The sequence below is a fragment of the Nipponia nippon genome, unplaced genomic scaffold, assembly GCF_047370975.1.
Source record: "Nipponia nippon isolate SJK-2023a ecotype South Korea unplaced genomic scaffold, ASM4737097v1 scaffold_12, whole genome shotgun sequence".
In the NCBI taxonomy this organism is placed as follows: domain Eukaryota; kingdom Metazoa; phylum Chordata; class Aves; order Pelecaniformes; family Threskiornithidae; genus Nipponia; species Nipponia nippon.
The window spans coordinates 2596403-2610738 of NW_028262313.1; the positions used below are offsets into that span (position 1 = coordinate 2596403).

Below are 14336 nucleotides of genomic sequence, written 5' to 3' on the forward strand. Positions count from 1 at the left end.
GAAGGGAAGGGAAGGGAAGGGAAGGGAAGGGAAGGGAAGGGAAGGGAAGGGAAGGGAAGGGAAGGGAAGGGAAGGGAAGGGAAGGGAAGGGAATTCTACAGCTTGTTGCTGTTGGTATTGCTTCTAGTGGAGTTAATCTGGACTTAGCCAATAGAACTGAGAAGGGAATTTGCCTTGATATAAAAAAACCCACAAAACAAAACCAGTCTTAACTCATGTTTTTTCCTTTCCTCTCTTGACTTTATGTCAAGTACCTTCTCTCTAGAGGTTTAATTTTAAACCTTCAGTAGAATACATGTTTTTTTCTGGCAGCCTGAAGATTCTAATTCAGGATCAGGTTCTACATGACTAATCTTTGATATTTTACATGATTATTTTTAGGCACTTAATTCTATAGCACTCTCTTCTCCCTGCTTTTCATGCTACCATTCTCCTTCCTCAGCCTTGCTTAGCTTCAGTGGCACAGCGGTGTGTTCTGGTGCTTGAGTACTGCACTGCTAATAAAAGTGCTGAGCTCTGGTGTCTTCTGTAGATGGTATGTCCTGGCTTAAAACCAGTATCAAAGCTATTACAGCATTTGTATTGCTGGTCAATGAACAAAGGAAATACTATACTCGAGTTTCTGTAGCAGAATAAATGTTTGCCACGTGTTAGTATTTAGGAGAAGACTTAAACGTTTCAATATTTTTTTGGCCTTAGCTAAAATGTAGACATTTTTTTCCCCACCAGTGCCGCAGGAATGTGGGAATACTTAACTTATGTAGGAGTACAAATGTAGGAATACTTGCGTATACTTCCAAAGCAGGGTGTATAAGGTTATAAGAAGGGAAAAAAATATATTTTTAGTCTAGTAAAAACAAGGGACATTTAAAGACATGAGATGTAAAGGAGCCATTTTGTACGCTACTCAGGAAAGACCTTGCATGTTTTTATTAATGACTATTGAAAATAAAACATTGACAGGCTTGAAATTTGTTGAACTTTCCTCCCAAATAAGAAAGGATTAGAGCTGAAAGAGTAAGTTACAAACAAATTTAACAAGCTAGAGCACCTAATTCTCTCAGGCTCTTACGAAAACAAACATTGTCAGCAAATTGTCTTCAGCAAATTTAGCCCTTGTTATACAGTACCGGGATGGTAAATTATTTAATTGCTATTCAAAATTGGTGATCATTTTTCCAATGTAAATAATTTTCAGTTTGTGTCTCTCTTGCAAACTATTTCATGTTATTGAATCTTTAGATTTGATATTCGAGCTCTGCTATTGGTAATTTAAAATATTGAAATTCTGTGCTAATAAACACCATACCAAAGTGCCTGCAATGAATAATGACACTGCTCAAACATCAAATTGTTAATTAATCATAAGCTAAAGTAGAAATCCTCTGATATTGTTTGTGTCCCTGTTTGGAGGATCTAACTTTCCTTTTCCCCTCCTACTACCACTTGAAACTAATTTTTAAAAAAGGAGCAGTTCTTTTGTGTGAATAAAAGAATTTTAAATTAATCAGAACACAAGACATTCTCAGGTTACCAGCTGTGGAAAACAATAAATAAAACAAAGTGAGCTGTAGATAGCGCAAATCCAGGTGATAAGGAAAATCATGATTAGAGTTGTCTAATATAGGGACAAGAAGAATATAAAATACATTTTCAAGCCCTGAGCTATATAAATACTCATCAGACTCAATTTACATTTTTGCTCCTCATAATGAGTAAAAGGTTGATTTAGCTCAGTACTGCCAGCTGAAACTGCAGCTGCGAGTATTTTTCTATATCCATCAAGCTAGGGTTTTCCCTTCTGTGTTCCTGAGTGTAAATCATTGAGCTTTACTTCATTTCATGGTCCTGCGAATTGCTCATATGGTCTGTTTAAAGCAAAGATTGTTGCATCATGACTTCTTCCATGGTCCAACCCAGTTTCTTTCCGCTCGCATTGAGAAGAGAATGATGGATGCTACACGTTGTTGTTATTGCTACCATAAAACAGGCCAGCTCACAGGATACAACTTCAAATCCCTTTGTACATGCTGAGCCACAATGCAGTGAGATGCTGCCGGCGCAATATGTGTTGATAGGCTGGTGATTTGGATGCGTTGCCAGGTATTGAGTAAAGTCTGGTCTTAAGGCAAATAACAAAATGATGAATTCCTGAAGCCAGAAATTTCAGGCATCATAAAACCTTTTCTTCTTGAGAAAAAAAGATCTAATGAATTAAATATACTTTATGTGAAGGCCTTGTTTCTTTAAAGTAGCATCTTGAACTTGAAATCTAACTAGTTTGGGAAAAAAAAAAGTTTAATAGTTTTAGGTCACCTCCTTGCTATTGATTAATACAGCCCATTTTTTGCAGGTTTTAAACCACACTGCTCTATTTGTCCCTCTCTCATTGCCATGTAGGAAACCTACAGAAAAATGAGAAGTACACCATTGAGAAACTGACTACAAAATGCTGCTACAAGCATGTGTTTTGCCCATATAATCACTTTCAGAAACAGTCAATATGCATTTAAAGACAAATAACCTGAAAAAATAGCGAGGTTTTTTAAATCTCCCTTTAAAGAGACACTGTAAGGCTAAAGCTTGCATATGAACAAATCTCTCCCCGAGTTGCTAAGAACACTTTCTAAACTGCAATTTAAAAGCTTTCAATTACTACCTTTCACTATTTATGCTCTTCACTTACTTTTTGCCTTTATTTTCCAGTCTTGTGACTAAGCAAATCTGGTAAATTTTGCTTGCTTAGTATAGCTCATGTCACTCTCCTCATGTCTTGCTGTAGCTTACTGCCTATGTTCGGGAATACAGCCATCCCTAAGAGAAGTCACTTCTCTTAAAAGTAGGTTTTAATTATTTTCATTAATAAAATCCACATTTTAAGCCTAAACTATTTGACTCTCTCCCTTTCAAAAAGGAAATCATTAGGGACAATGTATTTTTTAAATCACAGTTTCTAAATTCTTGCCCTAAAGAGCAAATTCGGTAAGTTCCTTTGCTGAATGAGCACAGGATTTTTAAGGAAGATGTAACGACAAAATGAAAGAGCCTCTCACACAACCTGATTGCTGAATTTCAGCGATGCCCCTTATTACCAGCTTATTTTCTTGCCTTTTTTTCAGGGCTGCGGAAAACAATTTCTGTCGGCTACATCAAAGTGTAGTGGCAGATTTCCCTTTGGAAGTCAGAGCCTGTTTCAAACGTCTCTTTAAGTCCTGCATATTTGGAGACTTGGGTCGGACAAGGTGGAGGCCTCTCCGTTTCTCTCCATTGCAGCTCCCAATCATCCTGCTGACCTCCTGGCAAAGCTGCTGGAAGGCTTCATGCACTCCCTCACAGTTCTCCCGGGCTGAGACTTCATAGTAAGTACCTCCCAGTTCACTGGCCAGCTGGAGTCCTTCTTTGGAGGACACCTGCCTGGCTCGCAGGAGGTCTCCTTTGTTTGCCATCAGAAGCAGGGGAATGTTAGCATTCGGGTGAATCTTGCGGATGTGCTGGTGTAGGGGACGGATGACTCGGTAGCTCTCATAGTCTGTGATGGAATAAACAAAAACGAAGCCATCTGCCCAGTAGATTGAACGGTTTATCTGCTCTTGGCAGCATATGCTGTCAGTGTCATCCTGCCGTCAAAACCAAGAGGTGTGAGATTAGAAAACTGAGAATAGGGAGCAGACAGAGCAAACAGTCATACAGCACTGTTAGCTACTCGGAGCTTTGTTTTAATGTGCGGCTGTTTCTCAACGTACAGGCAGAAACCTCTCTGACTGTCAGGGAATGTACCGGGGACAGGAGAAATTTCCACTGTGTCAGTAACATATTACCGGTAAGCAGTAATGTGGAGTGGAGAGGGCTCAGAGCAAATTGGTTGAAAATAAGAGAACAGCCAAAATACTGATATTGAAAAGTTTGTTCTGTATTCTATTGTACTAAACCAGTGTGACAGAAACCCACGCTTTTATTGTGGATAAAATTGTGATGGGCATGATAAAAGCATTATAAAATTCAGCAGGCTAGTCACAGTACTGCAAGTGAACGGTTGTCCCCCAAGGTGTTTTGTTACGGCTTTTCCCAGTTCTGTATTCAATGTCTCCACGGACGGGGGTTCTCACTAACTCTGTTTGGTGAAGCCTGACAGGTTTTGCTGCCATGTAGGTCTCCAGATAGTCAAAGGCAAAGTTACTTCGAAAAAGCCATTTGTTACAAATAACCAATTACTGGAATTGAAAATGAGGTGAAATCTCATTGCTCATTTGTAGAGCAGCAATGGGTTTATATTATGGTTTTGCTGGTCACACATTTGTTCAGTCCATCACCGCTCCTACTCAGACAGCCATAACAATCACCAGCGCTGGGAATATAAAACTGAATACAGTACTGTGGGGCTTGAAAAGAGATCAGCTCACTTTTCAAGATGAAGCTATTTTCAGCTAATCCTCTACTCTTTGTTATCCGTGCTGGCATGTAACCCAACCAGATAGGGAGATCACTGCTGCAGTTATTGCCAGTATGCTTGGTTTGTAAGAACTGACATTCCTGTCAATATTACAGGCTTTCTGGAACTTTGGCATTTCTTTCATATCCAACAAGGCACTAAGCAGATGCAGTATTCAGCTCTTGATGAAGTTGGTGGGAATTAGAGGCTTTTGTATATTTTAGGGGGAGTTCAACATCATGAATACAGAGCCCAAACTTTTTTATTATTATTATTGCTAAATTCTATTCAAGAAATCTTCATCAACTTCAGTAAGGCTATTAGAACATATATTCCATTATCTGTGTATCTATAGAATATATATCTGCCATTCACATTCATTTTAACATAATTTGCATGTGCTCAGCAATCTCCCAAAACAGGTCACTTTTATTTAGACACCTAAATATGAATTACAAAGCCTAACTTCAGGAAGCAGAGGTGGAAAAGAATGAGTAAAACTCATCTGTTCTTTTATGGTAGATCAGACAGTAAAAAAAGGACTACCGACAAGGCTCTTCGATGAGAAGGAAGCAGAATTTCTGAAGTTTCATAGTATAAATTAGGCTTACAACTTTCAACAGGAGTTCTGCTAACTAACTGCCCTTTGTAAATATTTCAGTATGGCCTATAGATTCACTGGCTCATCATACCTAGTAGTTCTTTGCCATTGCCAGCTCACAGGAACGCTAAATCCTGTTAGCGGTGAAATTGTTTAACAGGTGCTCCTATCGCTCCTCTCCCTCCCCAAAACCCTCAAACCCCAAAACCCAAGAGAGTTGCACATGGAATGAAGAGGGATCCTCACCAGCAGCCTTGTTTAAAAGGTTAATGAGAGTGAACTCAAGCCAGGACAGGGCAGACTGTGGGAAGAAGGGCAATTTGCGCTGTTGGTGTCTGGGTTGTATCCAATCTGTAGATAATTAGCCACCCTTCATGTCCTGCTAGCCTCTTTTCACCAGCAAACTCCTTTCGTGGGGAAAAAGAACTAATTGCTCTGGCAAGCGTTTGAAAATGTTTTTGGAGAAGGTGTATATTCAGAGAGCCCTAATGAGCAGAAATTCTCAGTTACTCCAGCTAGGCCCACCCAGTAGTGAGATGGACGGATAATCCCCAATGGAATGCTTTATTCAGGAAAATCAAAGGCTAATGGGCTACTTTTTAAATGGAAATCTCTGCTTCAGAATGAATTTTGAAACACACAGTCATTTGCCACGTATAGACCAAGCAGCAATGAATCGCCTAACAAAACCAGTTATCTGTTTGCTTCTGTTTCTCTCTTAAACATGAACATTTCCGGCGGGGCTGGCATCCGGAGCGATTCCACAACTGCCTCCTGACACACTGTGCTCAGCCTGCAGAGGGCAAGAAACTCTCTTCCTTAAGGATTTTAACAGAAAATCCAACCTATTCCCAGTCTTAACAAGCCCTGTTCGGGAACAGTCAGATTTCAGACACATCATCTGATGCAAACAGAGATACAGGCTAAGATAAGCATGTCTGTGGGAACTGCTGAAACAGTGCAGACCTTTGACTGGGACAAAGAAAATGAAACGCCTTCCTAACTAAATGAAAATCGTTTCTGACTAAGAAACCTCAGCTGTTGGCATTACTAAATTTTGTGGAGCTCTGGCTACAGTCACAGAACTTTAGGGCACAGTCTTAATTAAAACAGGGAAACCAGAAAATAAACATATATATCTGGTGTGAAAGAGGGAATTAGATTCTTTCACTCCCTCCTTTCTCCATGGGATAGAACAGAGAGGGGATTCCCTTTGTTAAGTGTTTATCAGGCAGTCCCAATTGTGCCTAATCACCACCAACAGCTTCTCTTTGCAGGTCCTCTCTAAGCAAGCTGGCACAGGGCCTTTGTACTCTTAAGTCCCACTTGAATATTTGGAGGACTTCCATACCAGCTTTTGTTTGCTTTCTAGTGTCCAGAGTAAACGAGGGGTCCTCTCCAGTGCTCCGCGCAGCCCCAGCAGCAGCAGAGAGTGGGGAACTTTGTCAAAGATTTCTGCTTACATCTACTTCCAGTCATCAGAGAAAATGGGAATGGAACCTGAGGCTGTGGGAGCTTTGCTTATCCTGTTCTGTAAGCTCAGGACGGCACAGTTCTACAGCACAGAAATGAACCCATGCACACATGGGCCCATGCAGACAAAACAAGGCATATAAAGCTGCCCAGGGTTAGACTGAAAGAGGATGAGAGAAGGCGGTGTTCCCATCCAGACATATCTTTGGCCAAGTCAGAGCTTAGACTGAGGTTAAGGCCAAACCTAGAAGTTTAGGTTTGATGGTGACAAGAGGATACCTAATTTTATCATGAAATCTCAGCTATTCTATAGGAATTATTACTCTCATGAGATTTCCGCCATTCATGTAAAACCAAATTTCATTACATTTCCTACTGCTTTGACACTATTTTCATCCTCTTGTTCTGCATGTGAAGCAGATCTTCAAAAAAAGACATCTTAATCTTAGATCCTGCTTGGAAAAATATTTCTAGAAACAGCTTCCTAGTCAAATATTAAATCTAGAATATCTAAAACACTGACAGAAAGAGGGGTGTAGATAAACGCTAACACCTTAAAAATAAGGAATAAATATCTTTTTTTTAAAAAAGTAAAGAAAGCACTGAAAAGCACCCTAGTTGGAAATGACAACTGCTGTGAGGCCTGTCCCCTTGGAAAGAACCACCTTTCTAGAGAAGAACGATTCTGGGTGTGCAGAAAGGTCTAAGCTGAGCCAGCTGGGCCTCTAGGCAGGTGAGTTTTCTGCCGTGCAGGGACAGAAACCGTTTCACAGGAAATAAAACAGTCAAGGAGTTGGCAGGAGCAAGCCAGACTATGATTTTACTGCTGGGGATGCATTAATGTGTTTGAAATAGATTGGTTTTAATTCTGACTTACTCTTAAAGGAGCTTGATTTAACCTCTTCAAGGGCTCGTTTTGGCAAGGCTTAAGGTACCCCTGTTAGCCTTCCTTCGGGTTTGAGCCCAGCTATGCTTCTGCTACGTAGAGTTACTTACAGATGGAAGTGCTGGCAACAAACAACAGACAGTAACTGTGCTGTAAAGCAGCGATGCACTGAGCAGATGGTTTACCTCCAATGAAACAAAGGGAGTATCCTGCACCTGTAGAGAGATCTGTTCCCCATCTATGGTGAACTTTCTTGAATACAAAGCACCTGGTGGAAAAGGGAGATCATTAGAGTCAGTGACTGTAGCAAAGAAAGAGTACATAAAGGCAAAATGGAACTATTGAAATCCAGATTTTTGAGGCTTATGGTATGTAGCTGCTTAGAGGAAAGTGAATGGCACTGGAGTGGTGGTGTGGCTGTTTACTTAAGGAAAGTGGTTTTGTATTTGCTGTGTGGTTGGATGTTTTGAATGTATACCTAGGATGGTATCTGGGAAAGGTGGCACTTTGTATTGAATGAAATAGTCAAAGTGGGCACATAAATCCCATTCAGGTTTTCAATCCATACGGTTAACTTTATAAAATGTGGACTTCATATATTTTTAATCTAAAACCAAGATATCCAGGTGTTGTCTGTAAAAGGAGTGAGCTGTTTCCTATTGCATTTTTCTGAAAGTTTTCAAAAAAGGAAAGTGTTCTCGTTTTGGACACAGAGTAAGTGACTGTATACAAAACACCTAGATGCTCTTTGGGATTTGTGTGACCTTAGCAGTCAGAGTTTGGTTGGAATCCCCAAAGACTGGACACTTTGAATCTGACTTCTGGTTAATCTGAATGACACATAGTTAGGGCCAAGCGCTAGTTCGAAACATCTGGGACTGATCCAGCTCTAATAAGACCATTACTATTCTGGGCTTTAACTTTATTTTGTTACTGGAGTGCATGTTACGAGACAATGAAAACTTAAGTTTTGATCTTACAAACTATCTGTGGTTGTGATAAGGACAGCTTCAGAGATTGATGTCAGCATTATTTTACTTTAGAACTTAATACAAGTCACACGGATACGTGAAGAAATGCTACATCCACAGCTGTTGCGTACAGCCTTTCAGTCTTGTCCAAATACAATTGCCACTGCTGCATCTAAAACAATGTCCCATCTATTGGAGAGTAAGGAATTCAGATTAACAGGGAGGTCAGTTAGTGACAGTAATGCCATCGCTTCTGAAAATCATCTTTGGTTCAAGGGAACAGGTAGTTTTATTCCAGTGGAAATTTAGTATGGCAAAGTTTGCTGCATCTGAATCCAACAGAATCATATTAAGTTTTAATACTGAGTCTGTGAGGCGATATAGCCCTTCTGGGATTATTTTTTTTTTTAAACACATCAGATTTTAAGCTGAAAAGATGTTACTGCTTTATGGGAAGATACTGCACCCCTGAACCAAGACCAGACAACATATTATTGATACTCTGTAATGCACTGCAGAAAAAAGAGCAGGTACTTCCAGACACTGCCTGTGCTCTGCCTTATACCCAACTGAAGGAGAAGCATGGTTGAATGATCACAAATGCACTGCCACCTGTTTCTTATTTCTGGCATATTTGTTTCTTCTACAGCATGGCTGTTGGGCTGGCAGCTTAATGAGAAAAGCATGTGGTTCTCAGCAATGTCTCTGGCAGCAATCCATTGCAACGCTCAGAAGTCTAACTTGATGTACAGTCTCCCATAGGAGAGATGAAGGAAAAGGAAGAGAAATAGTGCAGCCAACCATCAAGGTTACTTAGGGTCAGTGAGAGGGAGCTGTAAGGAGGAGCTTTCAGATTGTATTTCAGACAGGCGGAGATCAAAGGTGTCTTGTACTGCCATCTCCTTTCCTAACTCATCATTCTAAATTCAGCGTGCATCTCCAAAATGAAGCAATCACTGCTTTGAATCCTGTCCTCCTTCACCCAAAAACTGTGAGATGGTCTACGTGTGGGATGTGCTAGCAGGTAGGAGCACAGTGTATGTAGATCCTTTCTACAACACCGGCCAATACACTTTCTTGGAACAGAGGCTGTGAATTAAACAGTTCACATGAACGCATCCTCTGAGGTGTCAGGATTAAACAAGAAATGCAGTAGAAGCAGTTTGCGTGGTCACTTTGCTGATCTTATGGAAAGAATACTTCAATTTGGAAGTCTCCCTTGTCATAAAAGCCACTGAAAAAAGGGAGTATACAGGAAAAGTTCTGAAGTGACTTTTACGCGCTTTGGAATTCCTCTGGCTTCCCTGGGGTTGCTGAGAGAGCAGCGTTGGGTTTCCGCGGTTTAGTCGATATGCAAGTTGTTCCTTGAGTCTGCATTTTAGTATAGGTATGTCCCCAAGCAAGCCTTTTACTCTGATCCTTTTCCATCAAGTTGGAAAAAAATAGCTAAAAGGATCATAAATAATGAGCCTTTGATTTATTGCTTTCATAGCTTGAGGCTATTAACCGAAAATATGCACCTTATGGACATCTAACACTGCTTGGCTTTCCTGTAATATGCACCAGTCACAAAACAGAGTAGATTTCTTTTCAAGCTATCTGCAGTACTGCAGTAGAAAGCAGACTCACCAGTATTGGCTTCATAGTCTCCAATAAATCTCTTCGTGAGAAAGCGCACAACCAGGGCTGTAAAACAATGAAAAAAATATGGGTCTTTAATGTGAACCAAAGTCAATCTTTGCAGAACACATGTAATATCTTACTGGAAGAGTTAGTATAATATGAAACTATGTTAATCTTTGAATTGCTTACATATTATTCTGCAAATGCTTCTCTCAGCACTCACAGAAAAAGATCTGGGGCCAGGCTGTGATAGCTAATGCACAGTTTTTTGCAACTTGTATTGGAAATTACCCCTTAGATTCAGCGTGGCTGTTCAGTGTAGGATACAGCGGTTTCTTTGTTGTCATTGCAGGTATAACAATCTGACATTTGCTTTGAAATAATTTAGAAAAAGAGTAACAAGCCAGTAAACTGAAACTAATCCAAATACCACATTTAAGACCTCTGTGTCATATAAGAAGTGAGGCTGATGGGTGTAATGGTTCTTCCCAGCCTTAAAAATCCTCAGTCCTCCTCATGAAACCCATTAGTGATACCTAATCACATCCAGCAAACAAACTGCATGTGCTCTGCACATATGGGTCATGCTGCAGCGCCCTGGGCCGCCTTATTCGCCTTAACCTGCGCTGCCTCCTTACGTTGTTGGATTTTCCTTTTTCTTGATCACTTTATAATGCTTAAAATCCTGTTGTGGCAACAGTAATTTATATTCCTGTAGTGCCTTCATCTCAGCAGATTCCTAATCACTTGCAAAACCACTTAGTTAATAGCTAAATAAAAGGGTTTATTCTGCAAACAACTCTATCATAGATTTCATTTACAATAATCATTTTTCTCACAGTGGATACCTCTTTAGTACCCTTAAATGAAATTGACTGTGCAGCTATCCTCAACAAACTACTTAAAAATAATATGAAAATGTGGCTGCTTCAAATCCAAAACAATCAAACATTTTACTAAGTCCTGTGGAACCTCAGATGTAGTAAAACAGATCTGGCCTTAATCATTTCTGAAATCATGAACCATATATTCAAAAGCAATAATGCTCGCTTTACCCTCTTTTCTTCTCCTCTCCTTTGGAGAATAATACAGGAAGACACATCTTGTATGCTGTTACTTGTCTGCAGAGCATAAAACGTTTACAACAGGAGAATAAAAATAAAAACCACTAGGCCCATTTTTGGGGTGTGGAAATTTAGACACAGTTAAATAATTTGCACAAGACCAGGTAGAATCATTTGTGAGTACAGAGCTCCCAACACAGTGCCCTCTCCTCTTCACCGCCACCTCACGCTGGCTGCTCACGCAGACCTACAGCAAACCCGCCTCACAAATTATGCAGTGCATTTAAAAAAAAAAAAAAAAGTAACTTAAAATGTTCCAGCTGCAACAGTTAAGGGTTTTCACAGCCTTGGATCTATATCTGAGCTGCAAATCAGCTGGTAAGCGCAGCAGCAAGAAAAAGCATCAACTACACCTGTGGACTTACCTGTCTTGCCAACGCTACTGCCACCCAGGACCACGAGCTTGATGATTTTGTTGGGCACGCAGTCTAATACAGGATACTCTGGTATGGGGAGCAAGAGAAAGTTAGTAGAATACTGTGACATAGTATCCTGAGAGATGAGACGCATGCCAGAAATGAGAGCTGTTCAACTCCAGGAGGAGTTGGGGGAGAAAAGAAGGAAAACAGCTTCTCGGCGTCTGTTCTTGGCTGTATATCCTTGGACAGAGAAGCCTTCTCATTTCATTTAAGTAGCTTTCCTGAGGAATGTGAGAGCGACTGGCCTCCTCTTCCCGATGCCTCTGCTCAGACAGCAACTTTGGAAAGCAAAAGGGAACTTTTTGATCAGCCCCCGTGAAAACTGACTCCTCCATTCCCCAGCCAATCACAAGTGAAACCATGACATTCCTCCAGCCGGGCACCAGCCTGTGCCTCCATCAGCCGCGCTCCCTCGCTCGCAGCTTTATCTCCCCGCTGCCTGTTTTATGTGCTGTCCCTTGGCTCTTTGCTAAAGCGAGATTCTTCTGGTTTACAGTCATCACGGTAGCGTTTTCAGCGAGATACAGTCAGCCCCATGCTCTGCTCTAATTCCACTTTGAATAATCCCGTTCTGCCTGTCTAGTTGCTTTGCATTTTCAATTGGCTCCAACTCCATGCTCTGTTGTTCTCCCTGTCCTGTTGTGTCCTGCAGTTGGGCCCCTTCAGAGTGCCGAAGCTGGTGGGACACTCCTCTTCAGGAAAACAAACACATTTTTCTCCCCCCCCCCCCCCCCCCGTTTTCAGGCAGCTGTGGGTTATTCCAAAATACTAGCTCACATATGTAGCCTACAGGATACATTTGATCTACTGGTTTATACGTGTTGTTAGTCTTAATGGCCCGCTGGAATGTGGGTTAGTATTGGGTTGGGACACTGCAGTTTCTCCAAACATGGAAAAGTGAATTTAGGGCTGGCGACAGACTTGGGAAGGCTGAGGAAGGACTCGGTATCCTTCAGTGGGGTGAGCCAGACAGAGGGAATGAAGAAACAATGACTTCTATGGGAAAACCCAATGTAGTTTTAAGGCAGCTGGCGGCTGCAAGGTCTGTAGGGATGACAGCATGTAACCGTACACTAGCTACAATCAGCTTCAGTTATCAAGGGTAATGGGGAGGGAAGAAAAAGGGAAGAGCAGTAGAGAGGGAATGATAAAGCAAAACTGCAAATAATATAAAACAGATGTAAATTAAACTACAGAAAATATAGTTAGAGCATTCATCTTCTCAAAAGAGATCTGCAAGGGGCAGGAGCAGCTTTAGGCAGCAGTGGGAAGAGGCAGGCAGCACACTTCTGAGACCTGTACTCCGTCATGCTGTCTGGAGACATGGATATTAACGGAAAGTGGCACCGCAGCTAATCCACCCACAGATCATGGGGACCTGAGGATGCAGATTTTTCCTGTCTTCTGTCCGCTCCTAGCAGGCAGAAGGTAGGCATGGTTCATTACGTAGAGGCTGCAGCCACCAGAAAGACTTTTTCTGCCCAGCTGCTTTCACGCCACTGCTTTCAGTCACAGCATACACGAGTTCTGCCCAGCAGGTTTTAGAGGCCAGGGTACGGCTGCGAGCTAGCGCAAGAGGGTGGGAAATCAGGGCAGGTCCTTAGATTACTACCCCTTCCCAAAGCACTGGGGGCCAGGTTGTCAAACGATCTCGATTTCCACTCCAGCATCACAGAGGACATGCTGAGTGTGAGCTGGCTTTAGAAAAATCCAGCTTTGGTGCACAGCAGCCCAGTGAAATAAGCACAAGATTCAGAAGATTTATGGATGTGTCGCTTTTCTAAGGCTCTGCTTCCCCTCTAAAAACTACTTCTGAAACAGTATTTGTGCGGAGTTGCTGTGTAAGCACCAAGTGTTATTACTTTGTCCATCATGACAGTCAGCTGATGAAGAGGTGGAACAAAATATCTGGAGGGCTACCCAGGGAGCCACCAGATCATGTGTCTTTTGGGACATGGCTCCTATGTGAATGGTTTTCAAATCTTCCAGTGTAAATTTGCTTCCAGATTTTTGCAAACACCCAAACACTGAAAAATCTTTTCCAGGAAATTTCATTACCAGGGTGCTTTAATCTCACACAAGTTTTGTAAGAACAGGCAAAATGAGAGGAGGAATAGGAAAACGCTCAAAATCTTGTGGTCAATTAACAGTGCACTTTGAAATGTGTTATTGAGCTGGACACATTATAAGTTTGGGGATTAGCTAGCAGCAGTACCTAACTGTCTGCCTCTCTAAGTGCAGGATGTTGGAACCTTTGTTACCCTTTGCTATTAAAAGCATATGTTAGTGAATAATATAAAAGTATTCATCACAATAGTCCTCCTCTAAGAACAAACAGTAATATACCTATCAGCTTCTAGGTGGCCAGAAGAGTTTCAGCCCAGGAAAAAAAGCCAAGTCAGTTAAGCAAGATCATGGAGAATATGCTACATGAGCAAAGACATTCCTAGAAGAATACAGATCTGCTGGCTTGCTCCAAAGGCAACACAATCAACAGAAACAAAAGTTAAAGTCCTTTTGGGTAACCAAATGTTGTGCCAGTGCTGAGGAACTCCAGAAGGATCTCACAAAAGCAAGTGAGTGCACATAAAGTCAGCAGGTGAGCTTTAGTCTAGATAAATGTAAGGCGGTGCATCTAGAGAAAAAGAATATAAACTGTGCTTAAATGATGCTGAACTTGGACGTGGCACTCATAAATTAGGAAAAAGACTTTGGAGTCCTCACCGGCAGTTCACACTCATCAGCTCAGTGTGCAACAGCAGCAAAAAAAGCCAGCAAAGTGTTGGGTGCCCTCGGGAGGGGAATGGAGA

At 41.4% G+C, this 14336-nt stretch overlaps 1 protein-coding gene and 1 long non-coding RNA gene across 2 annotated transcripts in view; one reads left to right on the forward strand and one right to left on the reverse strand.

The window, feature by feature from the left end:
• Positions 1–3225, forward strand: part of LOC148056645 (uncharacterized) — a 38255-nt gene extending 35030 nt beyond the window's left edge. The window contains exon 5 of the long non-coding RNA XR_015702521.1: positions 3120–3225. This is a non-coding gene — a long non-coding RNA (uncharacterized LOC148056645). The remainder of the gene's footprint in view (positions 1–3119) is intronic.
• LOC104023138 (ras-like protein family member 11A-like) lies at positions 908–12181 on the reverse strand. The gene is made up of 4 exons (XM_009476921.2): positions 11473–12181; positions 9990–10046; positions 7575–7657; positions 908–3617 (listed from the first exon to the last, which is right to left on the reverse strand). Exons 1-4 carry the CDS (start codon positions 11615–11617, stop codon positions 3150–3152), a joined length of 753 nt encoding a protein of 250 aa, XP_009475196.1. The 5' UTR covers positions 11618–12181; the 3' UTR covers positions 908–3149.
• Positions 12182–14336: the final 2155 nt, after the last annotated feature.